The sequence below is a fragment of the Coregonus lavaretus genome, assembly GCF_964263955.1.
Source record: "Coregonus lavaretus genome assembly, chromosome: 2".
Classification (NCBI taxonomy): domain Eukaryota; kingdom Metazoa; phylum Chordata; class Actinopteri; order Salmoniformes; family Salmonidae; genus Coregonus; species Coregonus lavaretus.
Window position 1 is genome coordinate 86,320,256 of NC_139989.1, and position 23,394 is coordinate 86,343,649.

A 23,394-nucleotide genomic window follows, 5' to 3' on the forward strand; every position below is an offset into this window, starting at 1 on the left:
GGAGGGGGTTGGTGGGTTTGGGGTAGGGTCAGGGTATTAGCTCACCAGATGGTTACTATTTTATACTTTCATCATTTCATTTAGTTTCTATATTTTTCCCTCTTTCTTATTATCTTTAAAGATGCTCCTAATAACTATACATTTATGCCACTTAACATTAGGGTACTGTAATGAATACTCAGGGAGAAAAAGGTGTAGATTCACGCGCAGATCGCGGCAGGTGTTTATTACGCCTTTACAGAAGACAGGAATCGTGGTCACAGGCAGGCAATGGTCATACACAGGTAGGCAAACAGGCAGGTGAATCAAAACTAGGACTGAAGGATATAACTGGTTCTCACAAACGAGCTAGGAAAAGTCTTAGTAACTAGTGGTTCTGGTGAAAAATGTCCTTTAAGTATCTCCAAAATATCCCCATACGTCTTATTACCTGTTCTGACTGGCTGTAGCAGGCTGCCTAGTAAATTAAATGTCTTGGGCCAACTTACACTAAAACATGTAGGCACAATGTTGTCCTCATCCATGTCATTTACAAGAACAAAATATTCAAACCGTTCTGTATATGAGCTCCACTGCTCAATACTTTCATCAAACTGTCCAATGTTTCCAACAATTCCAATAATTGTTCATTTCTCAATAAGTTCCTGATTGTCACTCACTTCAATATTGTCCTCAACCAAAGCAATATTTTCCTCAGTCACGTGATCTTCATTCACTTCACTCACTGATGTTTCCTCCTAAATTCGCTCATTTAGCAGATTTGATTAAAAGGTTTGTCTTCACAGTTGAATAAATGTCCTTTCCTTTAATCACTGTATGTTCCTCCTTTTTAATCACGTTGTTTTCCCACTCCGATGTCCGTCTCCAGTCCTTTTCTGCCGTCCATGACGATGTTAACTCCAGTGGTGGAAAAAGTACCCAATTGTCATACTTGAGTAACAGTAAAGATACCTTAATAGAAAATGACTCAACTAAAAGTGAAAGTCACACAGTAAAATACTACTTGAGTAAAAGTCTAAGAGTATTTGGTTTTAAATATACTTAAATATCAAAAGTAAATGTAATTGCTAAAATATACTAAAGTATCAAAAGTAAAAGTACAAGTATAAATCATTTCAAATTCCTTACATAAAGCAAACCAGACGATTTTCTTGTTTTTAAAATGTACGTTCAGCCAGAGGCACACTCCAACACTCAGACAATTTACAAACAAAGCATTTGTGTTTAGTGAGTCCCCCAGATCAGAGGCAGTAGGGATGTTCTCTTGATAAGGGTGTGAATTGGACCATTTTCTGTCCTGCTAAGCATTCAAAATGTAACGAGTACTTTTGGGTGTCAGGGAAAATGTAAGGAGTAAAAAGTACATTATTTTCTTTAGGAATGTAGTGAAGTAAAAGTAAAAAAAATATAAATAGTAAAGTCAAGTACAGATACCCCAAAAAACTACTTAAGTAGTACTTTAAATTATTTTTACTTAAGTACTTTAAACCACTGGTTAACGCTCTTTCTTAGCTAGCTCGACTATGCACTTGCCTCTGCTAGCAATACACTGTGCTAACATTAGCCTAGACTGGACCACAGAAAATAACAGTTTTAAACAGTTGTAAAAACCCACTTCTTCCAGACAGAATAGTTCCTGTAGATTCAGACTAACTCATCACCAATCTTTTGTTATGTCTCGTGGGTTTCATAACCACGTCGGTACAACAATTCAATAATGATGAGACAGGAGACAGGAATCAGTTCAACCATTTATCTGGAACGTGATCATCTCAACACATACAAACCCCCATGATGCTCTGCGGCACAACCCCAATATACAACAAATACATAGATAAGTAAATGGACACTAAACAAAACTCATAGAGGAATTTAAATGTTCATTTCTAGAAAGTAGGGCCATGGGATAGGGTCAGAAAGGTCAGTATGTTTGATAACTGGTTACAGAGGTGACATAACAAGCATAAGGTCCATTATAACACAGTGAAGTAGAGGTGGGAGCTAAAAGCAGACATGGACAGTGAGACGGTGTGAGGAGGTCAGGGGTGAAACACTAGATCAGGACAGGTAGAAATGGCAGGGCTGGTTGTGTTCAGTGTGTGTCCAGTGTGTGTGTGTGTGTGTGTGTGTGTGTGTGTGTGTGTGTGTGTGTGTGTGTGTGTGTCCAGTGTGTGTTTGTCCAGTGTGTGTGTGTGTGTGTGTCCTGTGTGTGTGTGTGTGTGTGTGTTCAATGTGTGTGTGTCCAGTATGTGTGTGTGTTCAGTGTCAGTGTGTGTGTATGTATTCAGTGTGTGAGTGTGTGTGTTTCCAGTGTGTGAGTGTGTGTGTTTTCAGTGTGTGTGTGTGTCCAGTGTGTTTCTGTCCAGTGTGTGTGTGTGTGTTTGTGTGTGTGTGTGTGAGTCCTGTGTGTATTTGTCCAGTGTGTGTGTGTGTGTCCAGTGTGTGTGTGTGTTCAGTGTGTGTTTAGTGTGTGTGTCCAATGTGTATGGATGTGTATGTCCAGTGTGTGTGTGAATCCAGTGTGTGTGTATGTGTGTGTGTGTGTCCAGTGTGTGTGTGTGGATGCGTGTCAAGTGTGTGTGTGTCCAGTGTGTGTGTGTGTGTTCAGTGTGTGTGTGTGATCAGTATGTGTGTGTCCATTGTGTTTGTGTATCCAGTGTGTGTGTCCAGTGTGTGTGTGTGTTCAGTGTGTGTGTGTGTGTGTGTGTGTGTCCAGTGTGTGTGTGTGTGTGTCCAGTGTGTGTGTGTGTGTGTGTCAGGTGTGTGTGTCCAGTGAGTATGTGTGTGTGTGTCCAGTGTGTGTGTGTGTGTCCAGTGTGTGTGTGTGTCCAGTGTGTTTTTGTGTGTCCAGTGTGTGTGTCCTGTGTGTATGTGTGTGTGTGTCCAGTGTGGGTGTGTGTGTCCAGTGTGTGTGTGTCCAGCGTATGTGTGTGTGTCCAGTGTGTGCGTGTGTTTGTGTGTGTCCAGTGTGTGTGTGTCCAGCGTATGTGTGTGTGTCCACTGTGTGTGTGTGTTTGTGTGTGTCCAGTGTGTGTGTGTCCAGTGTGAGTGTGTGTGTGTCCAGTGTGTGTGAGTGTGTGTGTAAGTGTGTATGTGTGTGTCCAGTGTCTGTGTGTGTGTCCAGTGTGTGTGAGTGTGTGTGTCCAGTGTGTGTGTGTGTGTCCAGTGTGTGTGAGTGTGTGTGTGTGTGTGTGTGTGTGTGTCCTGTGTGTGTGTGTGTCAGGTGTGTGTGTGTCCAGTGTGTGTGTGTGTGTGTGTGTGTGTGTGTGTGTGTGTGTGTGTGTGTCCTGTGTGTGTGTGTGTCAGGTGTGTGTGTGTGTGTGTGTCCAGTGTGTGTGTGTGTCCTGTGTGTGTGTGTGTCCAGTGTGTGTGAGTGTGTGTGTGTGTGTGTGTGTGTCCAGCATATGTGTGTGTGTCCAGTGTGTGTGTCCAGTGTGTGTGTGTGTGTGTGTTTGTGTGTGTCCAGTGTGTGTCCAGTGTGTGTGTATCCAGTGTGTATGTGTGTGGGTCCAGTGTGAGTGTGTGTGTGTGTCCAGCGTATGTGTGTGTGTCCAGTGTGTGTGTCCAGTGTGTGTATGTGTGTGTGTGTGTGTGTGTGTGTGAGTGTGTCCAGTGTGTGTGTGTCCTGTGTGTGTGTGTCCAGTGTGTGTGAGTGTGTGTGTGTGTGTGTGTGTGTGTGTGTCCAGTGTGTGTGTGTGTCCTGTGTGTGTGTGTCCTGTGTGTGTGTCCAGTGTGTGTGTGTGTCCTGTGTGTGTTTCCTGTGTGTGTGTGTGTGTGTGTCCAGTGTGTGTGACCAGTGTGTGTGTGTGTCCAGTGTGTTTGTGTGTCCTGTGTGTGTGTGTGTGTGTCCTGTGTGTGTGTGTGTGTGTGTGTGTTTGTCCAGTGTGTGTGTGTGTGTGTGTCCAGTGTGTTTGTTCAGTGTGTGTGTGTCAATGTATGTGTGTCCTGTGTGTGTGTGTGTGTGTGTGTGTCCAGTGTGTTTGTTCAGTGTGTGTGTGTGTGTCCAGTGTGTGTGTGTGTGTCCAGAGTGTGTTTGTGTCCAGTGTCCAGTGTGTGGGTGTGTTTGTCCAGTGTGTGTCCAGTGTGTGTGTGATCAATGTATGTGTGTCCTGTGTGTGTGTGTGTGTGTGTCCAGTGTGTTTGTTCAGTGTGTGTGTGTGTGTGTGTCCAGTGTGTGTGTGTGTCCAGTGTGTGTGTGTGTCAGTGTGTGTGTGTGTCCAGTGTGTGTGTGTGTGTGTGTGTGTCTAGTGTGTGTATGTGTGTACTGTGTCCAGTGTGTGGGTGTGTTTGTCCAGTGTGTGTGATCAATGTATGTGTGTCCTGTGTGTGTGTGTGTCCAGTGTGTGTTTGTCCGGTGTGTGTGTGTTCAGTTTGTTTGTTCAGTGTGTGTGTGTGTGTGTGTGTGTGTGTGTGTGTGTGTGTGTGTGTGTGTGTGTGTGTGTCCAGTGTGTGTCAGTGTGTGTGTGTGTTCAGTATGTGTGTGTGTGTGTCCAGTGTGTGTGTGTGCCCAGTGTGTGTGTGTGCCCAGTGTGTGTGTGTGTCCAGCGTGTGTGTGTGTCCAGTATGTGTGTGTGTGTGTCTCCAGTGTATGTGAGTGAATGATTGTTACCATGGTTATTATTTACAGGGACACTGAGGAGTCAACACAATAAACCCTAAACCCTGGATAGAGGGGCTCAGTGAATGTGGAGTGGAATGTGTTCAGGTGGGTCAGTGTGTCAGAGGAGACTCTGTAGAAGGACAGAGTGCCGGCTGGCCAGTCCAGATACACTCCTACTCTGTGGGGGCTGGAGGAGGGGACGTCTATGGTAGTGGACTTATTATTGTGCCAGGCAGAGTAACTGTTGCCACAGCAGTTCAGACTCCAGGACTTGTCATTCCATCCAATCACACAGTCCTCACCCCATCCTCTCCTGCTGATTCCTTTATATGCCACTCCTATACCAGCCCCTCCACTCCACTCTACCTCCCAGTAACAGCGCCCAGTCAGACCCTCTCTACACAGCACCTGTCCACAGTCCTCAAATCTCTCTGGGTGATCAGGATACGGCTGCTCCTCTCTCCTCCATGTCAACTTTCTGTTCTCCTCAGACAGAGAGAGGCGTCTGTTTACTGTGTTTAGGTCCAGTGTGAGATCACAGACATCTGATGGATGAAACCAGACACAATATTAGAAATCATCATCATCCTGAACACACACACAGCCTGAACACACACACACACACACATCCTGAACACACACACACACATCCTGAACACACACACACACACACACAAACACACACATCCTGAACACACACACACATCGTGAACACACACACACACACACATCCTGAACAAACACACACACTGAACACACACATCCTGAACAAACACACACACACACACAAACACACACATCCTGAACACACACACACAAACACACACACATCCTGAACACACACACACACACATCCTGAACACACACACACAAACACACACACACACATCCTGAACACACACACACACACACACACATCCTGAACACACAAACACACACACATCCTGAACACACACACACACACACACACACACATCCTGAACACACACACACACACAAACACATACATCCTGAACACACACACACAAACACACACACATCCTGAACACACACACACACACAAACACACACATCCTGAAGACACACACACAAACACACACACATCCTGAACACACACACACAAACACCTTCATGCATGCATGAACACACACACACATTTCTAAAGTAACACAAACATGCCACACACACACACACACACACACACACATTGTCAAAGCAACTCTTTGTAAACTTTGGTGTCCCTGATTTGTGCTTCTGTAGAACTACAGCTGATATTTAATATGACCAAGTAAGTAATGATGGTGGTCTTTGACTTTGACTTCACTTGAATTAAGACTTATTCTTAGTCATATTCTTCACAGCAGTCAACACTCACATTTTCTAAGTCCAGGTTTCATTGTGTTCTCTCCACCATGTTCCACACTGTAGCGGTAAGCAGAAGAACAGACAGTCATTGAGGGATACACCTGAACTCACACACACACACACACACACACACACACACACACACACACACACACACACACACACACACACACACACACACACACACACTCACTCACACACACAAACACACACACACACACAAACACACACACACACACACACAGCATGTCAGCATATAACAGTAACTTTGTCCAAGTGTGTGTGTCCAATGTGTGTGCGTGTCCAGTGTGTGTGTGTGTGTGTGTGTGTGTGTGTTTGTGTGTGCAGTGTGTGTGTGTGTGTGTGTGTGTCTGTGTCCAGTGTGTGTGTGTCCAGTGTGTGTGTTCGTGTGTGTGTGTGTGTGTGTTTGTGTGTGTGTGTGTGTGTCCAGTGTATGTGTGTGTGTGTCCAGTATGTGTGTGTGTGTCCAGTGTGTGTGTGTGTCCAGTGTGTGTGTGTGAGTGTCCAGTGTGTGTATGTGTTCAGTGTGTGTGTGTCCAGTGTCTGTGTGAATGTGTGTGTCCATTGTGTGTGTGTGTGTGTCCAGTGTGTCCAGTGCATATGTGTGTCCAGTGTGTGTGTGTGTGTCAAGTGTGTCCAGTGTGTGTGTTTGTGTGTGTGTCCAGTGTGTGTGTGTGTGTGTGTCCAGTGTGTGTGTGTGTGTGTGTGTGTCCAGTGTGTGTGTGTGTGTGTGTCCAGTGTGTGTCCAGTGTATATGTGTGTCCAGTGTGTGTGTGTGTGTCAAGTGTGTCCAGTGTGTGTGTGTGTGTGTGTGTCCAGTGTGTGTGTGTGTGTGTGTCCAGTGTGTGTGTGTCCAGTGTGTGTGTTTGTTTCCTTTTTGTGTGTCCGTCCAGTGTGTGTGTGTGTGTGTGTGTGTGTGTGTGTCCAGTTTGAGTGAGTGAATGTGTGTGTCCAGTGTGTGTGTGTGTGTGTGTTTGTCCAGTGTGTGTTTGTTTGTCCAGTGTTTGTGTGTGTCCAGTGTTTGTGTGTGTCCAGTGTATGTGTCCAGTGTGTGTTTGTGGGTCCAGTGTGTGTGTGTGTGTCCAGTGTGTGTACTGATACACATGCACACACACACACACACACTGGACCCCCCCCCCCCCCCCACACACACACACACACACACACACTAGACACACACACACACACACACACACAGAAACACACACATACACACACTGGATACACACACACACTGGACACACACACACAGGACACACACACACACACACACACACAGGACACACACACACACTGGACACACACACACACACAGTCTTTATATAACTTAGTCCAAGTGGTGGTAAGAATGTTTGTCTTAACTAGCCTGATAACTCCAACATGTCTGATATGAACATTGACATAAACCCTCTACATACTTGAGTTTCTCCAGTCTGCAGTGTGGATCCTCCAGTCCAGCAGAGAGCAGTCTGACTCCTGAGTCTCCTGGGTGATTGTAGCTCAGGTCCAGCTCTCTCAGGTGTGAGGGGTTTGACTTCAGAGCTGAGACCAGAGAAGCACAGCCTTCCTCTGTGACTAGACAGCCTGACAGCCTGCAAAGAGTCAAATCATATTAAAACCACACTGCTATTCTTTGGTGGTCAAAATAGTGGCAGTATATTTTTTGCAACATATTCAGATATATCAGCGTCCTGAAACCTGCCATTTCTATTCATAAATGAATGTTTCATTATTAGAAATGATCATAATATTGCTTGTAAAGAAAAACATGTATAGTACAAATATTTGAGGAGACTGACCAGAGCAGTTTAAAAAGCAGTATCAGTCAAAAGACAGACAGTGAGGTATCAGATTTAGATTGTATTGAGTATACAGTCCACACCATATCTAGTTTGACAGTGAAGATAACATTTTAAATGTGGCTCTGTACTCCAGCATTTTGGATTTGAGATCAAATGTTTCATATGAGGTGACAGTATATAATGTCAGCTTTTATTTGAGGGTATTTTAATACATATCTGTTTCACCGTTTAGAAATGAAAGCACTTTATGTATCTAGTCCTCCTATTTGAAGAAGTCATAAGTATTCTAACTAATTCACTTATAGTGTATTAAAGTAGTCAAAAGTTTAGTATTTGGTCCCAAACCCATTGGTTGCATTTGCAGTTTGTTTTGGGTTATGTTTTGCCCGATAGTAACTGAATGGTGGATGATGACTGGATGAATTTTCTGTCTAAGTGAGTAGATAACATGTTTCTAAACACTACAAAATTAATCCTGATGATGCAATGATTAAGAAAAATCATGAATGACTCATGAATAATAATGAGTGAGAGAGTTACAGAGGCTACAACAAAACATGCTAACCTCTCACCATTACCAATAACAGAGGGGGTATGATCCTTGTTCCTCTGTAACATTCTCATTCATCATCATTCACGATTCATTCATTATTATTCATAATCATGGTAGCATCCATATGAATGTAGAAGTGTTCAGAAACATCTTCTATTCTTACTGACAATACAAGTGAAGTGACTCCAAAATGACAGGACATTATTCACCATTCAGTTTCTATTGGGAAAAACATCATCCAAAACACAACCAAGACAAACTGCAAATGCATTCAACAAGTTTGTAGAATCACAAGCTTGATGTAATCACTGCAGGTAAGGAATATGGGACCAAATACTAAACTTATGACTAAATGAATTTGTCCAAAAAATTACGACTTCTTCAAATGGGAGAACTAGACACATAAAATGCTTTCATTTCTAAACGGTAAAACAGATATGTATGAAAAACCTAAAATAAAAGGTGACATTCTGTACTGTTGCCTAATATGAAACATTATATCTCAAATCCAAAATGCTGGAGCATAGCACCAAATGTAAAACTGTAAAAAAAAAAAAAAGTATTCACTAACTGTAAGTCGCTCTGGATAAGAGCGTCTGCTAAATGACTAAAATGTAAATGTAAATGTAAGCTTCACTGTCCAAACACATATGGTGTGGACTATGTGTGCCTGGTAAACACATGTGGATCTGGTGAACAGTTATCACTTGTTGACCAACTACAGGAATACTGACCTCAGAGTCTCCGGTTTACAGTGGGGATTCCCCAGTCCAGCAGAGAGCAGCTTCACTCCTGAATCCTTCAGGTCATTGTTACTCAGATCCAGCTCTCTCAGGTGTGAGGGGTTTGACTTCAGAGCTGAGACCAGAGAAGCACAGCCTTCCTCTGTGACTAGACAGCCTGACAGCCTGCACAGAGTCAAATCATATTAAAACCACACTGCTATTCTTTGGTGGTGAAAATAGTGGCATTATATTTTTTCAACATATTCAGATATATCAGTGTCCTGAAACCTGCCATATCTATTCATAAATTTATGAATGTTTCATTATTAGAAATGATCATATATTGATTGTAGAGAGAAACATGTATAGTACGAATATTTGAGTAGACTGACCAGAGCAGTTTAAAAAGCAGTATCAGTCAAAAGACAGACAGTGAGGTATCAGATTTAGATTGTATTGAGTATACAGTCCACACCATATCTATTTTGACAGTGAAGCCACCATTTTAAATGTGTCTCTATACACCAGCATTTTGGATTTGAGATCAAATGTTTCATATGAGGTGACGGTATATAATGTCACCTTTTATTTGAGGGTATTTTAATACATATCTGTTTCACCGTTTAGAAAAATGAAAGCACTTTATGTATCTAGTCCTCCTATTTGAAGAAGTCATAAGTATTCTAACTAATTCACTTATAGTGTATTAAAGTAGTCAAAAGTTGAGTATTTGGTTGTAAACTCGTTGGTTGCATTTGCAGTTTGTTTTGGTTGTGTTTTGGGTTATGTTTTGTCCAATAGTAACTGAATGGTGGATGATGACTGGATGAATTTTCTGTCTAAGTGAGTAGATAACATGTTTCTAAACACTACTAAATTAATCATAATGATGCCATGATTAAGAAAGATCATGAATGACTCATGAATAATAATGAGTGAAAGAGTTACAGAGGCTACAACAAAACATGCTAACCTCTCACCATTACCAATAACAGAGGGGGTATGATCCTTGTTCCTCTGTAACTTTCTCATTCATCATCATTCACGATTCATTCATTATTATTCATAATCATGGTAGCATCCACATGAATGGAGAAGTGTTCAGAAACATATTCTATTCTTACTGACAATACAAGTGAAGTGACTCCAAAATGACAGGACATTATTCACCGTTCAGTTTCTATTAGGAAAAATATAATCTAAAACACAATCAAGACAAACTGCAAATGTATTCAACAAGTTTGTAGAATCACAAGCTTGATGTAATCACTGTGGGTAAGGAATATGGGACCAAATACTAAACTTATGACTACTTTAATAATAATATAAGTGAATATGTCCAAATTATTAAGACTTTTTCAAATGGGAGAACTAGACACATAAAGTGCTTTCATTTCTAAACAGTAAAACAGATATGTATGAAAATATCCTCAAATAAAAGGTGACAGTATATACTGTCACCTCATATGAAACATTATATCTCAAATCCAAAATGCTGGAGCATAGCACCAAATGTAAAACTGTAAGCTTCACTGTCCAAACACATATGGTGTGGACTATGTGTGCCTGGTAAACACATGTGGATCTGGTGAACAGTTATCACTTGTTGACCAACTACAGGAATACTGACCTCAGAGTCTCCAGTTTACAGTGGAGATTCCCCAGTCCAGCAGAGAGCAGCTTCACTCCTGAATCCTTCAGGTCATTGTTACTCAGATCCAGCTCTCTCAGGTGTGAGGGGTTTGACTTCAGAGCTGAGACCAGAGAAGAACAGCCTTCCTCTGTGAGTAGACAGCCTGATAGCCTGCAAATAATCATATTAAAACCACACTGCAATTCTTTGGTGGTGAAAATAGTGGCAGTATATTTTTTCAACATTTTCATTTATACCAGTGTCCTGAAACCTGCCATATATATATCATTATTAGAAAAAATCATAATATTGTGTGTAGAGAGAAAAATGTATAGTACGAATATTTGAGTAGACTGACCAGAGCAGTTTAAAAAGCAGTATCAGTCAAAAGACAGACAGTGAGGTATCAGATTTAGATTGTATTGAGTATACAGTTCACACTATATCTATTTTGACAGTGAAGCTAACATTTTAAATGTGGCTCTATACTCCACCATTTTGGATTTGAGATCAAATGTTTCATATGAGGTGACAGTATATAATGTCACCTTTTATTTTAGGGTATTTTAATACATATCCGTTTCACCATTTAGAAATTAAAGCACTTTATGTATCTAGTCCCCCTATTTGAAGAAGTCATAAGTATTCTGACCAATTCACTTATAGTGTATTAAAGTAGTCAAAAGTTGAGTATTTGGTTGTAAACTCATTGGTTGCATTTGCAGTTTGTTTTGGGTTATGTTTTGCCCAATAGTAACTGAATGGTGGATGATGACTGGAGTAATTTTCTGTCTAAGTGAGTAGATAACATGTTTCTAAACACTACTAAATTAATCATTATTCACCATTCATTTTCTATTAAGAAAAACATAATCTAAAACAAAACCAAGAAAAACTGCAAATGTATTCAACAAGTTTGTAGAATCACAAGCTTGATGTAATCACTACACGCAAAGAATATTGGACCAAACACTTTTACGTATTTTTATTTAACTAGGCAAGTCAAGTAAGAACAAATTCTTATTTACAATGACGGCCTACACCGGCCAAACCCCAATGACGCTGGGCAAATTGTGCGCCGCCCTTTGGGAATCCCAATCACGGCCGGTTGTGATACAGCTTGGAATCGAACCAGGGGGTCTGTAGTGACGCCTCAAGCACTGAGATGCAGTGGCTTAGACCGCTGTGCCACTCGGTAGCCCACTAAAATTTTGACTAATTTCATTTGTCCAAATAATTACGACTTAAAATAGGAGAACTAGATACATAAAGTACTTTCATTTCTAAACTGTAAAAAATATATATTTATGAATACCTTTAAATAAAAGGTGACATTCTGTACTGTTGCCTAATATGAAACATTATATCTCAAATCAAAGATGCTGGAGCATAGCGCCAAATTTAAAACTGCAAACTTCATTGTCCAAACACATATGGTGTGGACTATGTGTGCCTGGTAAACACATGTGGATCTGGTGAACAGTTATCACTTGTTGACCAACTACAGGAATACTGACCTCAGAGTCTCCAGTTTACTGTGGGGATTCCCCAGTCCAGCAGAGAGCAGCTTCACTCCTGAATCCTTCAGGTCATTGTTACTCAGGTCCAGCTCTCTCAGGTGTGAGGGGTTTGACTTCAGAGCTGAGACCAGAGAAGCACAGCCTTCCTCTGTGACTAGACAGCCGGACAGCCTGCAAAGAGTCAAATCATATTAAAACCACACTGCTATTCTTTGGTGGTGAAAATAGTGGCAGTATATATTTTTTCAACATATTCAGATATATCAGTGTCCTGAAACCTGCCATATCTATTCATATATTAATGTATCATTATTAGAAATGACAAATTATCAAAGTATTGCTTGTAGATAGAAAAATGTGTAGTACAAATATTTGAGTAGACTGACCAGAGCAGTTTAAAAAGCAGTATCAGTCAAAAGACAGACAGTGAGGTGTCAGATTTAGATTGTATTGAGTATACAGTCCACACCATATCTAGTTTGACAGTGAAGCTAACATTTTAAATGTGGCTCTGTACTCCAGCATTTTGGATTTGAGATCAAATGTTTCATATGAGGTGACAGTATATAACGTCACCTTTTATTTGAGGGTATTTTAATACATATCTGTTTCACCGTTTAGAAATGAAACCACTTCATGTATCTAGTCCCCCATTTGAAGAAGTCATAAGTATTCTGACCAATTCACTTATAGTGTATTAAAGTAGTCAAAAGTTGAGTATTTGGTTGTAAACTCGTTGGTTGCATTTGCAGTTTGTTTTGGTTGTGTTTTGGGTTATGTTTTGCCCAATAGTAACTGAATGGTGGATGATGACGAGTAATTTTCTGTCTAAGTGAGTAGATAACATGTTTCTAAACACTACTAAATTAATACTGATGATGACTTGATGAAGAAAAATCATGAATGAATCATGAATAATAATGAGTGAGAAAGTTACAGAGTGAAGTGAATCCAAAATGACAGGACATTATTCACCATTCAGTTTCTATTGGGAAAAACATCATCCAAAACACAACCAAAAAATACTGCAAATGCATTCAACAAGTTTGTAGAATCACAAGCTTGATGTAATCACTGTGAGTAAGGAATATGGGACCAAATACTAAACTTATGACTACTTTAATACAATATAAGTGAATATGTCCAAATTATTACGACTTTTTCAAATGGGAGAACTAGACACATCAAGTGTTTTCATTTCTAAACAGTAACACAGATATGTATGAAAATATCATCAAATAAAAGGTGACATTATATACTGTCCCCTAATATGAAACATTATATCTCAAATCCAAAATGCTGGAGCATAGCACCAAATGTAAAACTGTAAGCTTCACTGTCCAAACACATATGGTGTGGACTATGTGTGCCTGTTAAACACATGTGGATCTGGTAAACAGTTCTCACTTGTTGACCAACTACAGGAATACTGACCTCAGAGTCTCCAGTTTACAGTGTGGATCCTCCAGTCCATCAGAGAGCAGCTTCACTCCTGAATCCTTCAGGTCATTGTTACTCAGGTTCAGCTCTCTCAGGTGTGAGGGGTTTGACCTCAGAGCTGAGACCAGAGAAGCACAGCCTTCCTCTGTGACTCCACAGTCTGACAGCCTGACAGAGAGATCATCATGATTTCACAAACTGTTAATTTAACACCAGTAGTGTAGAAGGACAATGGCAGATGCATTTGGTTTATTCTCTTAAACAACATATAGATTCATCTTCCGTCTCCTAGAATTGTATGGTCATATTGTTATACTAATGTGAGCATCAATGCACTGATTCAATATGTTTTTCAATATATATTATATACATATTATAATACATATTTTTCTCTAAACTGAATATTTCTTCCTGATGATTAGTACTTAAATGTCATTTTATGTACTCACAGAGCAGCTCTGGAGGCTTTGACCACTGGCAGCAGCCTCAGAAGACCTTCCTCTGATCTGGAGTATTTCTTCAGGTCAAACACATCCAGCTCCTTTTCTGAAGTCAGCAACACAAAGACCAGAGCTGACCACTGTGCAGGTGACAGTTCTTCTTCTGAGAGACTTCCTGAGCTCAGGTAGCTTTGGATCTCCTCCACTAGAGAATGGTCATTCAGTTCATTCAGACAGTGGAACAGATTGATGCATCTCTCTGGAGAGGGATTCTCCCTGATCTTCTCCTTGATGTACTTGACTGTTTCTTCATGGCTCTGTGAGCTGCTTCTTGTCTTTGTCAGTAGACCTCGTAAGTGCTTCTGATTGGACTCCAGTGAGAGGCCCAGAAGGAAGCGCAGGAAAAGGTCCAGGTTTCCTGTCTCACTTTGTAAGGCTTTATCCACAGCACTCTTGTAGAAAGTAACTTCAGGCTTGTCTCTGGACTGCGCAAAAAAGTAGCTGAACATTGATTGTGGTTTGGCCATTAGATTCTCATTGTTGTTGATGAATGAGAGGAACACATATACAGCAGCCAGAAACTCCTGAATGCTCAGATGCACGAAGCAGTACACCTTGTGCTGGTACAGCCCACATTCCTCTTTAAAGATCTGTGTGCACAATCCTGAGTACACTGAGGCTTCATTGACATCAATGCCAGCCTCTTTCAGGTCTTCTTCATAGAAAATCAGATTGCCATTCACAAGCTGTTGAAAAGCCAGTTTTCCCAGTGACAGAATGCCGTCTTTATTCCAGTGTGGACCTGTCTCTTCTTTCCCAAGATACTTTTCATTCTTCTGTTTGGTATGAAACACCACAAGGTGTGAGTACATCTCAGTCAGAGTCTTGGGCATCTCTTCTGTCTTGTGTTTCAACATGTGTTCAAGGACTATTGCAGAAATCCAACAGAAGACTGGAATGTGGCACATGATGTGGAGGCTCCTTGATGTTTTTATGTGTGAGATGATTCTGCTGGCCAGGTCCTCTGAATCACTGAATCTCTTCCTGAAGTACTCCTCCTTCTGTGGGTCATTGAACCCTCGTACCTCTGCCACCTGGTCAACACACACTGAAGGGATCTTATTGGCTGCTGCAGGTCGGGTAGTTATCCAGAGGAGAGCAGAGGGAAGCAGATTTCCCTTGATGAGATTTGTCAGCAGAACATCCACTGAGCTTGACTTTGTGACGTCACAACAGATCTTGTTCTTCTGGAAGTCTAGGGGCAGTCGGCACTCATCCAGACCATCGAAGATGAACAGAACTTTGTACTTGTCGTAGTTGGAGATTCTTGATTCTTTGGTTTCCATTGAGAAGTGATTGAGAAGTTCAATCAAAGTGTGTTTTTCCCCGTTCATCAAATTCAGCTCCCGAAAAGGGAATGAAAATACAAATTGGACATCCTGATTTGCTTTTCCTTCAGCCCAGTCCAGAATGAACTTCTGCACAGAGACTGTTTTTCCAATGCCAGCGACTCCCTTTGTCAGCACAGTTCTGATAAGTTTGTCTTGTCCAGTTAAGGGTTTGAAGATGTCGTTACATTTGATTGCAGTCTCTGGTCTTGCTTGTTTCCTGGTTGTTGTCTCAATCTGTCTCAGCTCATGTTCATTATTGACCTCTCCTGTTCCACCCTCTGTGATGTAGAGCTCTGTGTAGATCTTATTGAGAAGTGTTGGGTTTCCTTGTTTAGCGATCCCCTCAAATACACATTGAATCTTCTTCTTTAGATTAGATTTGAGTTCACGTTGGCAAATCACAGCAAGCTCATCTAAATGAAGAAATAACACAGAGGATATTAATATTACATCTGTTTTAATGCCTACAGTATTCTAGGACTGTTATAAAATTTTAAATAAAAGTATTATATTGTTTATTATACTTATTATTAATATAAGTATTATTAATGTTCTCTCTCTCTCTCTCTCTCTCTCTCTCTCTCTCTCTCTCTCTCTCTCTCTCTCTCTCTCTCTCTCTCTCTCTCTCTCTCTCTCTCTCTCTCTCTCTCTCTCTCTCTCTCTCTCTCTCTCTCTCTCTCTCTCTCTCTGTCTAAATGAATCAACACAACACATCCCTGCTGCTACTTGATGAGGTCACTAGGTGTTGTGTTAAGGCTGCTACAATATCACTGAGTTACACAGCTATTTTAGCTGTACTTTAGCTACAGCTTTTAAATGTTCTAAAACAGCATTCAACATGAGGCAGACAGCTCTTACTTTTCTCCAGTGTGTCAGCAAGCTCCTTCTGGTTCATTTTCCTCAGGACGTGCAGTGTGATCTTCAGAGCCCCCTCTCTGGCACTGCTCTCCTGCTTCTCATCTTCAGCATCCACCACTTCCTTATCCTGCTTCTGACTCTCAAAGCCTTCTGGGAGTTCTGGACTAAGAATCCTCTTGAACATCTTCAGCTCGTTCTTCACAAATGTCATAATATTCTCTTCAAGCAACTGAAATAAATCAAGTAAATAAGTTAAGCAAGCGACTAAATGCTTTCTCATTAACATATTAATGAATGATTGACAAATCAACTTTACTTGAGGTAAACAAAAACAAATGTACATAACAGGACCACATACACTGAATATGGAGGCCAGGTCTGTTTGATGACTCTGGGAAGACTGACCACTGAGCATCTCTGACTCTGATCTCTCCTGTTGGTTTCTGTGGACCAAACATGAGATTACATTTCCTCATCCAGGGAGTGCACACACACACACACACACACACACACACACACACACACACACACACACACACACACACACAGGGAGGGAATGTTGTGTTTGTTTAATATTGTTTCAGGACTATGAAAATGGAAAAGAGGATTAGCCTATGGATTATGAAAACAACAAAAATAAATGGTAAAATGGGAGAGGAGAAATGACTAGAGACAGTGTTTTTTAACTCACTGACCATGACCCATGAGTTCTTCTTACCTTTGTTCAGTAGAAAAGTCTCCCTCTCTGAACTCTATAGGTTGACGCATAGACCGGTCACTCTTCATGGACACACAGCTGGGTACAGGGGAGGCTGGTCTCTCCTGCTTGATTGGGCTTCAACACAACAGAGACAAACATCACGTCTCTTATCTACTCTGAGCTCAGATGGGGAAACATAACAAGAGTTTCATTCCAAAACGCTATATATATTCATTTTCAGAAATGTTTGTAAATTAGCATTTATTGTTTAAAGAAATTATGAAAGAGATTGTGTGTTTTTTCACTAGCTAATCACGGCATTCAATGACAGACATGTATTTACATTTACATTTTCTTATCCAGAGCGACTTACAAATTGGTGCATTCACCTTATAGCCAGTGTTTTTTTGGGGGGAGGGGTGGGTTAAGGGGGGGTAGAAGGATTACTTTATCCTATCCCAGGTATTCCTTAAAGAGGTGGGGTTTCAAATGTCTCCGGAAGGTGGTGAGTGACCTTGATGGTTTCATTTTAGAGAGACAAATAATCATGTTTTTTTGCTAAATGCTAAATATCTGCCTCACTCTCAGAGAAATAAGTAGTACTGCTAGGTTTTACACAGTAATAATATATATCTGCCTCACTCTCAGAGAAATAAGTAGTACTGCTAGGTGTTACACAGTAATAATACATATCTGCCTCACTCTCAGAGAAATAAGTAGTACTGCTAGGTTTTACACAGTAATAATATATCTGCCTCCCTCTCAGAGAAATAAGTAGTACTGCTAGGTTTTACACAGTCAAATGTGACTGACCGGCTCGATTCGGTCTTATGTAGCAAAATGTGAAATTGTGTTTTTTACATTGGATAAAAGTAGAGACTCAGCTAGAAAAAGGTATATCATACACTACAGTTGAGGAACAATGGGAAAGTAATTCTGCTTTGAAAGATGATAAACTTGTAACCTCAATTTTGAGAAAATGGCCTTTGAATGCTTTGGTTCGCCTACTGGAGAGCTCTTCTTTATCTACAGTGGTGTTACTTTGGCAGATAATGTCACCCATCTAAATAAATAGTATATATATATATAGTTAACTAAATGTGAAAATGTTTAACGTTTGATGGCTTTGCGCCAGACAACACCTCTTAGACTGTGGCTCACCACAACATGTCCTCAGGTAAACATTGAGCGCGCTCACCAAGTAGCCGTAACCTTGTTAATAATAAGTTACCTGAGGTAAACCTACAGGGTTAACGCTCACCAAGTAGCCGTAACCTTGTTAATAATAAGTTACCTGAGGTAAACCTACAGGGTTAACGCAGGCAGGTCTCATTGATAACAATAGTGAAGCTGGCATTGTGACGCAGAACAATGGGCTGGGAATAGAACGTTCTGAAGGCGAGTCGGTGTCACGGAGCTCAATAGAACTAATAGGAGCTGGTAGGGTGAAAAATGCCCAAACATAAGGCCTGTTTTTTCGCGATTACTTCATAACCAGGGATAGAAGGTAAGAAGGTAGAAGGATTACTTTATCCTATCCCAGGTATTCCTTAAAGAGGTGGGGTTTCAAATGTCTCCGGAAGGTGGTGAGTGACCTTGATGGTTTCATTTTAGAGAGACAAATAATCATGTTTTTTTGCTAAATGCTAAATATCTGCCTCACTCTCAGAGAAATAAGTAGTACTGCTAGGTTTTACACAGTAATAATATATATCTGCCTCACTCTCAGAGAAATAAGTAGTACTGCTAGGTTTTACACAGTAATAATACATATCTACCTCACTCTCAGAGAAATAAGTAGTACTGCTAGGTTTTACACAGTAATAATATATCTGCCTCCCTCTCAGAGAAATAAGTAGTACTGCTAGGTTTTACACAGTCAAATGTGACTGACCGGCTCGATTCGGTCTTATGTAGCAAAATGTGAAATTGTGTTTTTTACATTGGATAAAAGTAGAGACTCAGCTAGAAAAAGGTATATCATACACTACAGTTGAGGAACAATGGGAAAGTAATTCTGCTTTGAAAGATGATAAACTTGTAACCTCAATTTTGAGAAAATGGCCTTTGAATGCTTTGGTTCGCCTACTGGAGAGATCTTCTTTATCTACAGTGGTGTTACTTTGGCAGATAATGTCACCCATCTAAATAAATAGTATATATATATATAGTTAACTAAATGTGAAAATGTTTAACGTTTGATGGCTTTGCGCCAGACAACACCTCTTAGACTGTGGCTCACCACAACATGTCCTCAGGTAAACATTGAGCGCGCTCACCAAGTAGCCGTAACCTTGTTAATAATAAGTTACCTGAGGTAAACCTACAGGGTTAACGCTCACCAAGTAGCCGTAACCTTGTTAATAATAAGTTACCTGAGGTAAACCTACAGGGTTAACGCAGGCAGGTCTCATTGATAACAATAGTGAAGCTGGCATTGTGACGCAGAACAATGGGCTGGGAATAGAACGTTCTGAAGGCGAGTCGGTGTCACGGAGCTCAATAGAACTAATAGGAGCTGGTAGGGTGAAAAATGCCCAAACATAAGGCCTGTTTTTTCGCGATTACTTCATAACCAGGGATAGAAGGTAATATTATGAAACTGGGCTCCATGGCGGATGCAATGTACTAATTTGATCAGAAATAAACGTTGTAAAAAATGTAACTTGAGGCGCCCCGAAAATAATATTCAAAAGGTTCAGTCCTTGGACACAGAGGGTTTAAACACTAAAGTTACCGTCCATCTAGTGAAGAGGAGAACCGGACAGAGGGATGGTAGGTAGCCAGCATCCGTCAACCAGAGAGGGAGAAGCCCTCCACGGTATTTAACAGGTGGAAGAAACAACCCGGGAGCTCCATCGGTCCACAAGAAATGCAGGCAACCAGTGATGATGTAGTGGTAGCTAGGATAACTAGGATGCTGCTGGTAGAGTAGCTAGCTTAGCTAGCTGTACCGACTAGCTTGGATAGCTAGCAGGTCGTTCGTCTGTCCCTCGAGGATGATGACGAACCCGTTGAACCACAAGATTAAACAAGACTAGCGAGTGGAAAGGATCTGGCTACACTCATACTGTCACTAACCATTACGCAATAAAGCAAATTGAACAATAAACTTCGGCGTCTCAACACTGTAACGAACTCCGTCGTTATTCCCAAACATCACCTCAGACCACTCTGCGCGTAACTGGACAACATGTTTGGCGCCAAACCGTACGTGGACGCGGATAGTTCTGTACGTGGACGCGGACAGTTCCAGAACGCGAACATGAGCAGTGCCACACAATAAACTAAACCCAGTCTTTACAGTGGCTTACATTAGTAATATTCATATATTTATTTTTATATGTAAAACAAACATTCAAAGTTTTTTTATAACAATATTTTGAGATTTGGGCCCATATCCACAAAGTGTCTCAGAGTAGAACATTGGTTGTATAAGTGCTGAGAATAAAGACTTCTACACTCATGGGTATAAATTAAAGCTATGCATGAAGCCTCTAGTCCCACCTAGTCGGCAGATATTTAGGACACCTCATGAGCTGTCCTAACCAGTTAAGAGTTAACAGCAGGTGTCTTGATAATACTATAGAATAATGCAGCGAGTCAGTGGTTCCTGCGCCACATTTAATTGCTTTGGAGTAGTTAAAAATAATATTTTTATATTTCTATATGATCAATCCATAAATAATATAGACCTACATGCAACAGTATGTCTTGTGCTTTTGGCAATGATTTCTGTATAATAATTATGTATAAGTGATACCATTAATGTCTGCATAGCATGTTGTCTTCATTTTGGCATATTAACTCATGCTTATTTCTGAAGAGCGGCTAAGGAGTTGGAGCTGTGGCAGGAGTTGGACCTATGGCAGAAAGGTGGCTGGTTCGAATCCCGGGCCGGGCGCTGGAAAAAACGGGCGGGCTTGATCTGACCACTGGAACACTGCTGGGTTCAAATCCTCAAAACAATCACTTTTTGTTGATCAGAACTCTAGAGGTTCTTCTTCACTGAACCCAAAAATATATCTAACTTTTGGTGGTTCCATATATTAAGGAAGTGATAGAAACATTTTTGGTTCTATAAGGAACCTTCTTTTCTAAGTGTATAATAAACACGTTTTTCTTTTGATTATTTAATTACCTACATCATGTTATTTCAAGTTATCCCTTTGGAGCGCAACATCACGTTGTTAAAAAAATAATCCTAAATTGGCCATGGCTATAAATTGGGCAATTGAAGGCATCTAGGGCGAAATATGTGTTAGATGAAAATGAACATTGTATGCAACGTAGTAGGCAACATTATTGGCAAGGGACTTGATGCCTACGATGTCAAAGCTATTTAGAGTTGTTAAACGGGTGTGAAGAGTGTGTTGGTATAACGGTAAAATTGTCAGAATTCTGCTTGTAACAACCATCAGAATTGGTTAAAGAAATATGCATTCCATTATATTAGGCAATAATGAAGAGTAGGCAAAGTGGTTGTGTCGTATTAAAATTCTATCAAATGTCTTCCATTGCAACGAGTCCAGTCAGGGTGCTGCAGAGCCCCTGCAGTACCTCCACTGACCCCGGATTGAGAACTCCTGATTTAGCAGATGCTCTTATCCAGAGTGATTTACAGTAAGTACATTCATCTTAAGATAGCTATTTTTTTTGTAAATAAAATTAATACATTCTTCATAAAATTGTCATCTCACCTCTTAGCTTTGGTGTCATGTTCCCCAGAGAGACGCATTTTAGAGGCAGGGCCCCCCTCCTCTCTCTCCCCAGAGAGACTCATTTTAGAGCACTGACCCCTAAACAGAGATGCAGCATGTTGGTTATGGTGAACACAGTGACAAACTAATTCTAGAATGTCCATTGTTCTCTTTTACTCATGTAAAAATACTCATGAAATATAATTTTGATATAGTTTAAAATTTAGTTTCATGGTCATTTATTATGTTTTCCAGAATCTCCAACCAAACTCTGAGATCAGTCTCTCCAGTACACAGTCATCTGTCCATGAAGAGTAACTTCTCTATGGATCATCCTATACATTTTAGTGATAAATCAGGGACCTTTGACCCCAGGTAAGTTACTGGTCAGAATTGATGATATTACTATTGAAGAGGAGAATCTTCTAGATCTGAAACCAGATGTATTTTGTGTATCTGAGCATATAATTTGTTGTTTATGTTACATATTTTAATACACTGAGTGTACAACATTTCCCACAACATTTCCAACGGAGACCATCAGGTTGGTAAGTCATCATACTGTAGCTCAAACCTACTGTGATGACGACCTAACTTTATAATAGTTCGTAGCCTACCTAGCAGAATCTGCCCGTCTTTCTTTCAAAATCAACACATTTATCCATCTTCTAATGCAGTGGTGTAAAGCACTTAAGTAAAAATACTTTAAAGTATCTGTACTTTACTATTTATATTTTTAACAAATTTTACTTTTACTTCACTACATTCATAAAGAAAATGATGTACTTTTTACTCCATACATTTTCCCTGACACCCAAAAGTACTTGTTACATTCAGAAAATGGTCCAATTCGCACTTATCAAGAGAACATCACTGGTCATCCCTACTGCCTCTGATCTGGCAGACTCACTAAACACATGCTTCCTTTGTAAATGATAAAAATTATGTCTGAGTGTTGGAAAGTGACCCTGGCTATCCATAAATGAAAATAACAAGAAAATTGTGCCGTCTGGTTTGCTTAATATAAGGAATTTTAATTTGAATTATTCCTACTTTACTTTTACTTTTGATACTTAAGTATATTTTAGCAATTACATTTACTTTTGATACTTAAGTATATTTAAAATCAAATACTTTTAGACTTCTACTCAAGTAGTATTTTACTGGGTGCCTTTCACTTTTACATGAGTCATTTTCTATTAAGGAATCTTTAATTTTACTCAAGTATGAGAATTGACTACTTTTTCCACCACTGTTCTAATGTTCCATATGCGCCACAGTTTGAACAGACATTTTGTAACTGCGTAGGCTACAAAGTCACTTTCAATTTCAAATAAGGAAATAAAGTTATAAAGGTGACTGGGTAAATTAGTTTTCCATTGGCCGGCTCCCCGGGTGAGCAGAGTTGGCACGTTTTAGACCATTCCATTGGTCCTTAAATTAAATATCCACTCCCCCGTAGCACCGGGCCATGCAAAATGAACAGTACCACTGTAGCAGGGCACTGAGACAGAGTTCTGAACCCAGAGGCGTTTAGACTTCAGGGAACGCTTCAAGGTGTCTCCCCTTTACAACAGTAACCAGAGGGTGGCGCTAACAGTCAGTTGCATGCCACAGCAGTAACTCATGACATTGTACCGAATCTT

The 23,394-nt window shown here is 40.5% G+C and overlaps 1 protein-coding gene and 1 long non-coding RNA gene across 2 annotated transcripts in view; both read right to left on the reverse strand.

The window, feature by feature from the left end:
• Positions 1-23,394, reverse strand: part of LOC311142735 — a 215,420-nt gene that overhangs the window by 133,247 nt on the left and 58,779 nt on the right. The window lies entirely within an intron of this gene.
• Positions 4,622-21,898, reverse strand: LOC311099551 (NLR family CARD domain-containing protein 3-like; the record flags this gene model as incomplete). Its single annotated transcript, XM_084140250.1, has 8 exons — positions 21,749-21,898; positions 17,067-17,183; positions 16,707-16,791; positions 16,349-16,577; positions 14,109-15,903; positions 13,689-13,827; positions 5,976-6,063; positions 4,622-5,145 (listed from the first exon to the last, which is right to left on the reverse strand). Exons 1-8 carry the CDS (start codon positions 21,829-21,831, stop codon positions 4,622-4,624), a joined length of 3,060 nt encoding a protein of 1,019 aa, XP_083996376.1. The 5' UTR covers positions 21,832-21,898.